The 14,417-nt window shown below is 40.3% G+C and overlaps 1 protein-coding gene across 3 annotated transcripts in view; it reads right to left on the minus strand.

Moving 5' to 3' along the window:
* ACACA (acetyl-CoA carboxylase alpha) overlaps positions 1-14,417 on the minus strand; it is a 377,264-nt gene that overhangs the window by 145,521 nt on the left and 217,326 nt on the right. For all 3 annotated transcript variants that reach the window (XM_072137153.1, XM_072137152.1, XM_072137154.1), the window contains exons 42-43: positions 11,593-11,690; positions 4,970-5,090 (exon numbers count right to left, since the gene is read on the minus strand). In XM_072137153.1, the coding sequence (XP_071993254.1) occupies positions 4,970-5,090; positions 11,593-11,690 (219 nt within the window). The remainder of the gene's footprint in view (positions 1-4,969; positions 5,091-11,592; positions 11,691-14,417) is intronic.

Here is a 14,417-nt window from a genome sequence, read left to right on the forward strand (position 1 = left end):
ACGGTAATTCTGCATTCAGCCGGGCAGTTTAATAAAGCTTTTTCCACATTCATATGATGGGGTAGACGGATAATGTGGATCTGTCATAAATAAAATACATCAATATTAAAATGTGGCAATTGTATCTATAATGCTGGTCGGTTGAGTTAGCTGACAGCATTGCCTCAGCCAATCTGCTGTAGGTTTTTCTTGAGCTCTGCCCCCCAATCCTTTCCCTGAACAGTGCACAACACAGTTTTAGGCAAGCAGAAGACAGCAGCAGTACAATGCAAGGACTTTCTAATGTTAAACAAGTCGTTATATTTTACACATATGTAAGTTATATTTATAGGGAGATAATTTAAACCACTAAACTAGGGGTCTCCACATGTAGGCTTAATTTACGTGATGTGGCTGACTTGCGCTCTGAGCTTGGCCTGATCGCATTTTTTTCTCACTGAAACACATGCAATTCGGAACAAGCCACATGTGTATTACATGTAAAAAATGCTAAACACTTGGGGGATAGTTATCAGAAGTGTCCGAGCAGAACCATTGGCAACCAATCAGAGCTTAGCTTGAAGTTGGTGCTTGTTGGTGCTTGTTACTGATAACATGCATAATATACAGGCGGTCCCCTACTTAAGAACACTCGACTTACATGCGACCCCTAGTTACAAACGGACCTCTGGATATTGGTAATTTATTGTACTTTAGTCCTAGGCTACAATGATCAGCTGTAACAGTTAACAAAGGTGTCTGTAATGAAGCTTTAGTGTTAATATTGATTCTTATGACAACCCAACATTTTTAAAATGCAACTGTCAAAGAGACCAAAAAAGTTCTGGCTGAGATTACAATGATAAAATATACAATTCCGACTCAACTCAACAATACAAACTCAACCTAAGAACAAACCTACAGACCCTATCTTGTATGTAACCCGGGGACTGCCTGTATATGCACTCACCGGCCACTTTATTAGGTACACCTGTCCAACTGCTCGTTAACACTTAATTTCTTATCAGCTAATCACATGGCGGCAAGTGTATTTAGGCATGTAGACATGGTCAAGACAATCTCCTGCAGTTCAAACCGAGCATCAGTATGGGGAAGAAAGGTGATTTGAGTGCCTTTGAACGTGGCATGGTTGTTGGTGCCAGAAGGGCTGGTCTGAGTATTTCAGAAACTGCTGATCTACTGGGATTTTCACGCACAACCATCTCTAGAGTTTACAGAGAATGGTCTGAAAAAGAAAAAACATCCAGTGAGCGGCAGTTCTGTGGGCGGAAATGCCTTGTTGATGCCAGAGGTCAGAGGAGAATGGGCAGACTGGTTCGAGCTGATAGAAAGGCAACAGTGACTCAAATCGCCACCCGTTACAACCAAGGTAGGCAGAAGAGCATCTCTGAATGCACAGTACGTCGAACTTTGAGGCAGATGGGCAACAGCAGCAGAAGACCACACCGGGTGCCACTCCTTTCAGCTAAGAACAGGAAACTGTGGCTACAATTTGCACAAGCTCATCGAAATTGGACAGTAGAAGATTGGAAAAAAGTTGCCTGGTCTGATGAGTCTCGATTTCTGCTGCAACATTCGGATGGTAGGGTCAGAATTTGGCGTCAACAACATAAAAGCATGGATCCATCCTGCCTTGTATCAACGGTTCAGGCTGGTGGTGTCATGGTGTGGGGAATATTTTCTTGGCACTCTTTCGGCCCCTTGGTAACAATTGAGCATTGTTGCAACGCCACAGCCTACCTGAGTATTGTTGCTGACCATGTCCATCCCTTTATGACCACAATGTACCCAACATCTGATGGCTACTTTCAGCAGGATAATGCGCCATGTCATAAAACTGGAATTATCTCAGACTGGAATCATCACACACACATACATAAATACATTATATATATATATACATACATACACACTCACTGGCCACTTTATTAGGTACACCTGTCCAACTGCTCGTAAGTTGCTTGTGTGTGTATGTATGTATGTATGTATGTATGTATGTATGTATGTATGTATATATATATATATATATATATATATATATATATATATATATATATATATATATATATATGCACACATACATACACACACAAACACACATATTTACAATGGTCAAATTTTGTCGGTTATACGTTTATTTAGCCCTAAAATTTACACATTTCCATAAACGGCGCTGAACACTAAGGGGCTAAACGTGAATATCTCTGGATAGCAACCAATCACAGCTCAGCTTCTATTTTGCTATAGGTCACTAATATAAGCTCTGAGCGATTGTTGGTTTCTATAGGTAAAGAAGGGCATTCTCAGAATAGGACAGCTTATGTGCGAGTTAATTTTTTTTCGATTGTGATGATTAGCCAACATTGGGGCACATTTACTATCCGCACTTTCGTCGGATTTTCCGGCGTTTTCGGAATTTGCGCCACGGTCTGATATCTGTCATTAGATCCTCTCTGATACTTTCTCTCTGAACTACAATCATCTATTAACTGTTAAATAATTTCTGATACTACAGTCTCATCCAGAGCTGCAGTGTTACCCTTGCCATCATGTCCTTATCACATCAGATGTGACTGGAGTATTAATCTGATGTTATATCATCTAAAAAGCATCATTGCCATTATATCATATCTGAGTCACATCCAGAGTTGCACCAATCTATCTACCATTATATAATCTCAGATGACTGCTGCTTTGGATTTGACTGGAGTATCAATCTGTCATTAAACCATCTGTGGAACACCAGTAATATCCAGAGCGGCAATCATTTATCTATTGTTGTATTAGCAGATGACAGAAGCTGCTGTTCTATCATACCTGATTCTCCTTTGACAACCGGGTTCACCCTCCCCTCCCCACATCCTCTTCTTGCAGAGAGGGAGAGATTGTCTGCAGCGAGCCGACACGTCATCAGGGTGAAGAGGGGCAGGAGCTAGGTGAGCAGTGAATATAATATACAGCAGACATAAGTTGCCATTTGATATTTTCCCTGGAACTTGCAGGCTGGGAGCCAGGTAAAGTTTTGCATACTTTATTAAAAACTTATTTGGCACATACAGTACCTTTGTCTCTTGCAACTTGTGCCCTGATAAAAATAGCACTCTGGTGACTGGTTCCCTTTAACGTAATATTAGCAGAGTGTAAATGCAATGTGCGAACTCAGCATCTAGATGCTCATGGAGCACACTGTGAATGTTCATAGTAACTTCTCTGACATTGCCTGCTGCTGATTTGACAGTATATGATTTGATGGTAAAACAGCAGCTGCTGTAAAGTTGTTTCCGATTTTCACAGATACCAAGAGACTGTCTTGCCCTCCTTCTGTGAACACCCCAGGAATCCAACAGAAGCCTGGGCACCTTCTTAAAGAAGAATAATCCTTAAATACCTTGAAAATACAAGCCCATGGAGGAAGTACACTATCCTTTTCATCCATTTTTCAGGGGAAAATAAAGGTCAAAGCTTCAAAATCTACCATTGGTTGATCGATCATTGCTTGCATCAAGAAATGCTACCAACTGGAGAACAAGCCTCTAACTCTTTCCTAGACCAGACATGCAGAGCAAGATCCTGGTCCGATAGCTTGATATTCGCTCACCATTACAGAATAGATATTGCCACTGCAGAGGACTTGGGTTTTGGAAGGAAAATCCTTCAGGCTTTACCAATAATTTGGCAAGGGACCATCATGGGGGACATAACAGAAATACAGAATTAGTACCTACCAGTAATTCACTTTTCATGAGTCCACCATGCCAGCCTATATATCCCTCTGATAAATTTTTTCTGTTTCATCTTGTATGTGAGCTTAACACCCTTACAGACATTTTGTTATTTAAGGCCACCTTGTAGGTGTGCTTCATTACAGGATTTGGGGAAATATGCAAATTACTTTTTTTCCAGGATGGGACAAGGAAAACCCTCTTTTTACTATCTTGAAAGGCAGCCCCCTTGACATCACGCATTACATTTAAGAAGCCTAATGAAATGATGTGGGAATGAAGCCAAACAAGCATATCTATTCCAGAAAGAAAACATTACCAACTGTAGACAACTGTTTTGACGTGGTTGTGTCTCTTCAGTACAGTGTAGGGAACCAGTTTATCTGATTGAGAGGCTATTGACTAGGTTTGGGGAAGTAAGAGTTCTCCTTATGCAGATATTTCCAATTAAGGCTGCCTTGTTACATGAGGAGACTTATACCACTGATGTTCCAATAAGGGAATTCCGGGGAATATGCAAATTACTTTTTCCAGGAGGTCATACACTGAAGGGAGGATACAAGATGGCCTTTTTAACCTCTCAACTTCGTGTCCCTACAGAGGTCAGGGTGCTACCTCCAGGTGGCCATAATTGCTGTAGGTACCAATTATGTATTCTTCATTGGGTATAGCATATATTTTAGATATAGACACATATGTAAACACACACACACACAAACATTACCCAGGTAACACTATACTTGAGAGACTGGCTGGGATGGGAGAAATCCTCATAAAAGTACTGCTTTGAGTTGCTAGGTGCCACTTCTACCTGTGTCTGATCAGTGCTGTAGTCATTTGCTAACAATGTAGTGTAAAACATACTTATTTATAGACTGTTTATGAGCCAAGTCAGCCTTCTGAATATGGTGGGTGTGGTGACCCATGGGGGCTGTGTTGGTGATAGGTTGTTGTCAATAGTTAATGTTACAAGCGGTGTGGGTGCTTTGTGAGATTTAAGTGGTACATTTTTATGGACATAATAATATAGCGAGTGGGGATTTCCAAGCTGATCAATACACTTTTAATTCAAACATCCCATTACTGTAGATTTGCAGTAAGGGGATCCTTACTGTAGATTTAAGCAAATGATGGTTCACAACTGTAAAGAATTGTAAGAGTTGCACTGTTCTAGCATTTATCCCATATTAATGAGTAATGAATGCTCGAATACACAAACACCTAAGAAATACATTATACAAACTCACCAGATTAATAGTTATGACTTCTTCATAAGCCAGTGATGTTTCGCCAGCAATCATCCCCGACCCTCTGAGGTTTTCCACTCCAAGACCTTCCTCCTTACCAATGATGTCTGTAATCTTGTACCTGTTGAGCAGGTTACAAAAATAAAAGTGAATGGCTGGGTATTTTAATTGTATACGATTTACAAAAATTATATCATATGCCATTGTAAACAAATAATTAAATCTATAATGGCAAGTTCACTCTTTGCTTGGATAAGGAGACTATAGGGTACATTTACTAAAAACAGTGCAAACCGTTTGCCTTTGTAGTGCGCAGAGGGTGCCAGATTCGTGAATTGTGGCGCGTGTTCTTCATGAATCTGGTGCCACTTCATGAATTAAGTTTTTAACATGGGGTGTGCAATACACTTCTGTAGGAATTTGCATGATAAATGTTGCCCATTTCAGTGCGGAAATTTGTGTTGCGTAAAGAATAGTGCAGCTGCGACACAAAGGGGTATGTAAGGTGTCATTTTTTGTGGTACGTGCTGGCGCATTAGCTTCTATCAATTTGGGGTCTATATGACTGTTTGATTACTTTTTATTAAAAAAATGGTGATTCAGACATTTGGGCGCTATTTTACGTTACAGTGTTCACGGCCAGGAATAATCTTTTTTCAATTTTAATAGAACAGGCATTTTGGGACATGGCGATACTTAACATGTTTATGATTTTTACTACAGTCATGGCCATAAGTTTTGAGAATGACACAAATATTATATGTTCACATGATCTGTTGCCCTCTGTTTTTTATGTGTGTTTGTCAGATGTTTTTATCACATACAGAAATACAAGTGCAATCATATTATGAGTAACAAAACTTTTATTGACAGTTAGAATGAGTTAATGCAGCAAGTCAATGTTTGCAGTGCTGGCCCTTCTTCTTCAGGACCTCTGCAATCCCCCTGGCATGCTCTCAATCAACTTCTGGACCAAATCCTGACTTATAGCAGTTCATTCTGGCACAATCAATGCTTGCATTTTGTCACAATTTGTTTTTTTTGTTTGCCCACCCGTTTCTTGATGATTGACCACAAGTTCTCAATGGGATTAAGATCTGGGGATTTTCCAGGCCATGGACCCAAAATCTCTGTTTTGTTCCCTGAGCCATTTACTTATCACCTTTGCTCTATGATGCTCCATCATGCTGGAAAAGGCATTGTTGATCACCAAACTGCTCTTGGACGGTTGGGAGAAGTTGCTCTTGGAGACATTCTGGTACCATTCTTTATTCATGGATGTGTTTTTAGGCAAGACTGTGAGAGAGCCGATTCGATTGGCTGAGAAGCAACCCCACACATGAATGGTTGCAGGTTGCATGAGACAAGATTGAGTTGGCATGAGACAAGATTGGTGGTATCACTCACCTTGTCTTCTCCGAACAAGCTGTTTTCCAGATGTTCCAAACAATCAGAAAGGAGATTCATCAGAGAAAATGACTTTACCCCAGTCCTCAGCAGTCCACTCCCTGTTCCTCGTGCAGAATATCAGTCTGTCCCTGATGTTTTTTCTGGAGAAGAGTGGCTTCTTTGCTGCCCTCCTTGACACCAGGCCTTGCTCCAAGAGTCTCCAACTCACAGTGCGTGCAGATGCACTCACACCTGCCTGCTGCCATTCCTGAGCAAGCTCTGCGCTGCTGGTAGCCCGATCCCGAAGCTGAAACACTTTTAAGAGACTGTCTTGACTTTTTCTGGTCCTTCTTGGGCGGCCTGGAGCCTTTTTGGCAACAATGGAACCTCTCTACTTGAATTCCTTGATGATTCGATTTTTCTAGTTGCGATACATTCCCTGTTAGGCCAGTTTTATGCAGTGCAATGATGACTGCACATGTTTCTTTAGAGATGACCATAGTTAACAGAAGAGAAAAAATTATGCCAAGCACCAGCCTCCTTTTAACCCCTTAGCGCTCTGTGCCATAGCTGTACTGCGCTGAGTCCTGCGAATAGCGCTCAGCGCAGTACAGCTACTGCGCTGATACGATGCCGGTTTAGCTCTGCACAGGAGCCGAATCGGCATCGGGGGTCACGGGATGTCAGCGGTAATCTACCGCTGACATCCCCAGCTAACATCCGCGATCGGGTGAGTTTGCAAACGCAGAAAAAGCGGCACGTGTGGCACCAGCCTTAAGCTACAAAATGACTGCGTCCTTAAGGTCCTTAAAGTGTCCAGTGGTGTGATTCTTACTTAATCATGACAGATTGATCTCCAACCCTGTCCTCATCAACACCCACACCTGTGTTAATGGAGCAATCACTAAAACGATGTTAGCTGCTCCTTTTAAACAGGCCTGCAATGAAGTTGAAATGTGTTTTGGGGGAAAAAGTTCATTTCTAGGCAAATATTGACTTTCAATTAATTGCTGTTAAGCTGATCACTCTTTATAACATTCTACAGTATAGGGCAAATTGCCATGATAAAACCTGATGCAGTAGACTTTGTAAAAATTAACATTTGTATCATTCTCAAAACTTATGGCCATGACTAGTAAAAATCATAAAAATGCATCCCAAAATGCGTGTTCTATTAAAATTGAAAAAAAGATTATTCCTGGCTGTGAACACGAACGTAAAATAGCGCCCAAATGTCTGAAACACCATTTTTTCTATAAAATGTAATCAAACAGTCATATAGGTCCCAAAATGATAGAAGCCAATGCGCCAGCAGGTACCACAAAAAATGACACCTTACAAAGGTTTGTACACTGAAGTGTGAAAAAATCATGACCCGGAAAACGTACACAGTATTGGAGGCATAAAGTTATATTGATTCCGATTTGGAGTCTGCTAGAGGGGATGAGTGTCCATTTTATTTATCCACCTCGTCCTCCCAAAGTGACCCCGAGGAACACAGACATACTGTACCCCAATGTTTCGCATGGCAAGGAGCAGGATGTGCTTTGAAGCCATCCATAAGTTTATGCATTTTGCAGACAATTCACAGTGCCCACGCAAAGATGACACCCAATAGATTATGTAAGGTCAGGCCCCTATTAGACTATCTGGGTATCAAATTTATGGAAGTGTATACCCCGGAGAATCTATTGACGATTCCCTGGTGCATTTCAAAGGGAGACTTCAGTTCTGCCAGTACCTGCCAAATAAGATGGCAGGGTATGGCGTGAAGATGTATAAGCTGTGCAGAGTACATCAGGGTACACATATTAGTTCAGGGTATATGAAGAGAAGGACTCTAAAATAGTGCCTCCAGAATGCCCCCCCTCCTGGGAATTGCTGGAAAGATAGTGTGGGATTTGGTGCACCCACTACTGCACCAGGGCTACAGGACAATTTTTACACCAGCACTACCCTGTTCAAGAGCCTCGCTTCCAGAAAAATTGCGGCTTGCACCACTGTTAGAAGGAATCAGAGAGGTCTCCTTAAGTCGGTGCTAGGGGAAAAGCTCCGAAGGCACGAATGTCAAGCGCTATGCAGTGACTCAGTATTGTGTGTTAAGTACAAGGACAAGAGAGACTTCCTTGTATTGATAACAATACATGGGCACAGCAGCCCCTATACAAGGTACCAGTACAGAAGCCCCCAAGCCTGACTCCATATTGGATTATAACAAGTACATGGGAGGGATTTAAATTGTCGGACAAGGTGCTTCAGCCACATAACGTCATGCGGAAATCGAGGGTGTGGTACAAGAAGTTGGCCATGGACATCATGCAGATGGCATTGTATAATGCATACGTGTTACATCGATTTGCAGGCCAGAGGGGAACGTTCCTGGAATTTCAAGAGATGGTAGTCAATCATTTGATTTTTGGAGAGCAGGAAGGGGGGAGTGCTAGTACGTCTGGAAGTGAGGCCACGGATTGTACCAGGGCAGCACTTTCCAAGAGAAGTTCCCCAAACTTCCATCAAGGGAAGGATACAGAAAAATTGTAGGAGGGTGTGCTTCAAAATGGGGCATTAAGAGGCAAACCATTTACCAGTGTGACATGTCCCCCAATAAACCTGGACTATGTATGAAGGACTGTTTTAGGACTTATCACACCTCCCTGGATATATAATTTTAACCTGAAGGATTTACCCGGATGCACTCTCCTCAGCACATACATCAAGCCACACGCCGCTCCTTCACTGCTGAGACCTGCAGTGTGCCCAGCCTGTAGATTATTGCCACATATGGGGTATTGCTGTACCCCATATCATAATTTTTGGGGTGTTTGTCTCCCGTGGCTGGAGCTGGACACAAGATGACATAATGGATATTTTGGACTATGCACTATCCATTATGCATTATCCACATGTGGGTTAAATGCTAACTACGCCCCTAGATTGATTCATGGAAGGCTGTAGTTTTCAAATAGGGCCAGTTCTCAGGGGTTTCTACTGTATTGGTCCCTAATGGCATCTACAAATTTTCATAATGACAAAAAATATATGTAAAATGTCTGTGCTCTAAATGGCAGTTCTATTTTCTGAGCCCTGCCATGTGCCCATCCTGTAGATTATTGCCACAAATCAGGTATTGCCATACTCGGGATAACCCACAAAATGATCTTAGGTGTGTTTGTCTCCAGTGGGATTAGTTGGGCAAAATATTTTTGACACTACAATGGCATATTTGAGAAATTGCAATGCAATGTTTACTCTACACTTTTCAATTTGTATTACATTTTGGTCTGCATCTTGGGGATTAAATGCTCATTATAACCCCAGATAACTCTTTGAGGGATATTTCCTGAAATGGGGTCACTTCTCGGGGTTTTTTATTGTACTGGTACCTCAGGGGTACCCTAACAGTAGTCAAGTGAAAAGGGAGCTCCAAAAGCTATAATTTGCTTGTTCCCTACTGAGCAATGTTGTGTGCATATCCTGTAGATTATTAGCACATTTGGGGTATTGCCATAACCAGGATAACCCGCATAATAATTTTTGATGTGTTTATCCCCAGTGGCATGAGTTTGGCAAAATACATTGGCACTAACATGGGACATCTGAGGAAAACAATGTAACTTTTAGTCTGCACTATTCACTTTGTATTATATTTAAGCCAGCATCTTAGGGGTTAAAATGTTCATACATCCCTAGATAAATTCTTTAGGGTGCCCTTTCCTAAAATGGGGTCACTTCTCAGGAGTTTCTATTGTACTGGTACCTCCGGGGAATCCCAACACTAGTCGACTGAAAACAGAGCTCCAAAAGCAAAATTTTCCTACTTCCCTTCTCCTTTCCCGACTGTATGCCCAGCCGATCTATTATTTGCACATATTTTTGGACACAATGGGGCTCATTTACTAAGGGTCCACGGACCCCACTATCGTATGATGTTCCGACGATTTCGGAGGTATTTAGCAGGGGATTTTGGCGCATGTGCGCATTTTAGGGCTAAATGAGAATGTTTTGTACAAAAATAAAAATGTGAACATTTCCAATCCATTTTTGTTTGCTTCCAAAGAAAAAAATAAAGGGTTAACAGACTTCTCAAATGCTGATTTGAATAGTTTGAGATGTTAAGTTTATAAAATGGTGTTATTTTGGGGAGTTTATAGTACATAAGCCTTTTTAGTCACCAAAAACCAAAAATTGGTCACCAAAAACCTAGCACTTTTCAATGCTTCTAAAACTTTAAACCTTCTCACATCCGTAAAAAAAGGAAACATAAAACAAATTATGTAAATAAAAAGACGACAAATGGCAAAAGGTTTCTACAAAAAAAAATTGTGGTATGACTTTTTGTCTAAAAAGTAGAACATTTGATAATTTCTTTTTTTTAATTTTTGATTTTTATTCCCACAAAAAGTAACTGATCAGCGAAATGATATTACTAGCATAAACTACAATGTGTCACAAGATAACAAAATCAAAATCACAGGGATAATTTAAAGCGTTGAAAAGTTATTAGCACAGTAAAAGACACTGTTCAAATAAAAAAAAAAAAAAAAAAAAAAAAAAGGACTGAGCCTTAACGTGGGGTTAAACACTGTTGATCAATGTAGATAACTTTATTTCTGAAATAATCATACATGGTCATACATTGTTCTCGGATTTTGATCTCCAGTGTATATTCCATCTCTTCTACAGTGGTAGGCTACATAAAATGACAAATGTTTTCTATTTGTAGTAATAACATAAATAGAATATGGTTGAACTGATAGGTTTATATTATTCACTTCATGTAAATGGTTCTTTCAAGTATGATTATTTTTTTATTTAATCTTTCATATAAGGCAAGCTGTACTCTTAAGGGACATCTACCATATGCGAAATATAGAGTTATAAAAGTTATGCTAAATACTGTGGAGCACTCAGGCTATGTCATCCCAGCATCTTAGGGAGCCTCGAATTTTGATTTATGCGCTAGTGGTCCAGACAGGACCCGCCGCCCCCTGCTCCCTGATGCGCTCCGGTGACGTAGGCTGAGTGCCCCAGGGTAATTGGCATAAATTTTATAACTATATTTCAGTAAACTGATGATAGATGTCTTTTAAGGACTAACAATTTCCTAAAAAGTCCAAAAACAAGCGCATCAGAAGCTTTATCTTTTAGGTTTTCTTATTCCCACATACAGCACAATCCAGCTCCAGCTAAAAAATTCACAGAGCTGTAGCAAACATTGTTAAATGTGTATTTACCGTGATTCTCCTTCATCCTCCACATGCTCACAATGGACAGAGTTCAGGGCACTGACTTTTTTGTAGTCTTGAGGTGTTAAATATAAATATTTATATCCCTAAAAGGAAAAAATACATTTTAGCAGGGTCTACAAGACATGGTTTAATATCATCAGATATTAACCCCTTAAGGACGCAGCCATTTTACAGCTTGAGGCTCAGTCCCATTTTTTGGATTCTGACTTGCGTCGCTTTATATGGTTATAACTTTTGAACACTGTTACTTATCAAAACGATTCTGAGATTGTTTTTCCCCACATGTTGTACTTCATTTTAGTGGTAAATTTTGGCTGATAAGTCTTGCGTTTATTTACAAAAAAAAAGAAAATATGATGAATTTTCTGAAAAATTTGCCATTTTTGAAATTTGAAATCATTGCGTTTTCAGGCAGATAGATTTACCACCTAAATAAATTGCTGAATAACATTTCCCATATGTCTACTTTACATTTTCCCCATTTTTGAAATGTCTGGATAATTTATTTTGATGTCACGCGGCTTACAAATCGAATAGCGCTTTTCCGGATTTTCAGAATTGACTATTTTGGGGTAAATACAGTTTTGAATGAAAATTTACATATTTAGCATCAAAACCCCCCATATAACCAACCCAATTTCAAATCTGCACCCCTCAAGCTATCAGAAACAGCATTTATGAAGATTGTTAACCCCTTGAGATCTTCATAGTAATTACATCAAAATGGAGGCGAAATTTAGAATAGTCAAATTGTGCCGGTTATACGTTCATTTAGCCCTAAAATTTACACATTTCCAAAAGATAAAAATACAAAACCCACCATACAATTTGTTCTACAATTTCTCCCGAGTGCAGAGACCCCCACATGTGGCCGTGACTTGTTTTATGGGCACACAGTGAGGCGCAGAAGGGAAGGAGCACCCTGCAGCTGCCAGGATTTTACTTTCCTCATTGGCCTCTTTTGAAGGCTGTAAAATTTTCGCTTTTGCGCTATTAGGGCCATGTGACGGCATTTTTTTTGCGGGATGAGATGCTTTTTCCAATGTTACCATTTTGGGGTTGGTATCACCTATTGTTGAAAATTTAGGAACTTCTTTTTGAGAGCAGGAGTAGAAAAGCATCAATTCTCTACTGGTTTTTTTACTTTTTTTTTTTGTGGTGTTCACCATATAGACTAATAATCATATTATCTTCATTCTATGGGTCGATACGATTACGGGGATACCAGACACGAATATATTTTCTTGCGTTTTACTAAATTTGTAAAATAAAACCCTATTGTGGGGAAAAATCTATCATTTTTGTATTGCCATCTTCCAAGTGGCATAACTTTGTTACGTTTTTGGCTACGAAGCTGGTTGATGGCTTGTTTTTTGCGGGACACGTTGTACTTTGCACCAGTATCATTCTAGAGTACATATGTTTTTTTGATCACTTTTTATAGCATTTTTTGTGGGATTGAATAGGTAAAAATCATAATTTTTGGAGGGTTTATAACAGTTTTTTTTACGGCGTTTATCGTGGGGGTTCAATAATGATTTACTTTTATTCTACGGGTTGTTACGGACGCGGTGATACTATATATGTGGGGTTTGTGTTATGATTTAGACTTTTTTTTGAGTTATATGTCTCTTTATATGTTTTGGGGGTTTGGGGCATTTTTAGTGATTTATGACTTTATTTTTTTATTGAATAACTTTTTTTTTTACTTTTTCACTTTTATACCATGGTATATGAACAAGCAATCATCTGAATGCTTGTTCATGATAATATTCTGCAATACTAATGTATTGCAGAGTATTATCAGTGTCAGCCTATACACTTGCATAGGCTGGCACTGTGCCAGTAAGATGACGTCACAGACGCCATCTTACCGGCAATTCTTGCAAGTAACTCTGGGGTCCAGATCGGACCCCAGAGTTGCTATAGCAACGATCGGCGCCCCCCGAAAACGGTTCGGGGGGGGGGGGGGCGATCGTGGGGGAAAGACCCCCCAGATGCTTGTTAGATGCCGCAGTCGCGCTGACCGCGGCATTTAACGGGTTAAGCACCCGCGATCGGAGACAACTCCGATCGCGGGTGTTACACTGGGGTGCCGGCTATTAGTTACAGCCGGCACCCCGTGTTTCCCGATGCCGGTTCGGCTCTGATCCAGAGCCGAGCCGGCATAAGCGCCGTGGCGGATATATCCGCCACTGAGCGCTAAGTCACTGCGCTCCGTGAAGGGGTTAAAGTACAGTAAAAGCATTTTTCACATTTAGGCTAATTTCACACTACTGTTCAGATTTCCATTTTTAGATTCTGCTTAAAAGTAAGAAACAGAAAGTTATCCGTTATAAATCCCATAGGGATCAATGCAACTTTTAATGATATGCGTTGTCATCGGCCAGAGAGTCATCTGTTATTCTTCCATTTTTTTGCTTCCACAAAATTTTATTAAACATCAATAAAAGCCAAGTTACAACAACGATCACCCTATACTGGGTGAGTACAAAGAGGCATTCACAATAGTTAGCCTTATATTTTACACCTCAGAAAAAAAGTCAAACTGAAACTGATCTTCAGCTCTTAATTCGACATTTACATTCAAGACATAGCAAGAATTCTATTACATACATCTCAGGTAATTACCGGTATTAGTAGTGGTCAGGGATCCGTTTGGAAAAACGCCATTTTTCCTTTCTAAGGGTTCCACATAGGCAAATAACCCCCCTAAACTAAATATGTTTTCATAAACTGCCATTAGAAATCATTGCCTCTATCCCTTCATCGTCCCTCTACATGCCTGTAAACCTAAGCAATGAGGTCCT

The sequence above is a fragment of the Engystomops pustulosus genome, chromosome 2 (assembly GCF_040894005.1).
Source record: "Engystomops pustulosus chromosome 2, aEngPut4.maternal, whole genome shotgun sequence".
Classification (NCBI taxonomy): Eukaryota; Metazoa; Chordata; class Amphibia; order Anura; family Leptodactylidae; genus Engystomops; species Engystomops pustulosus.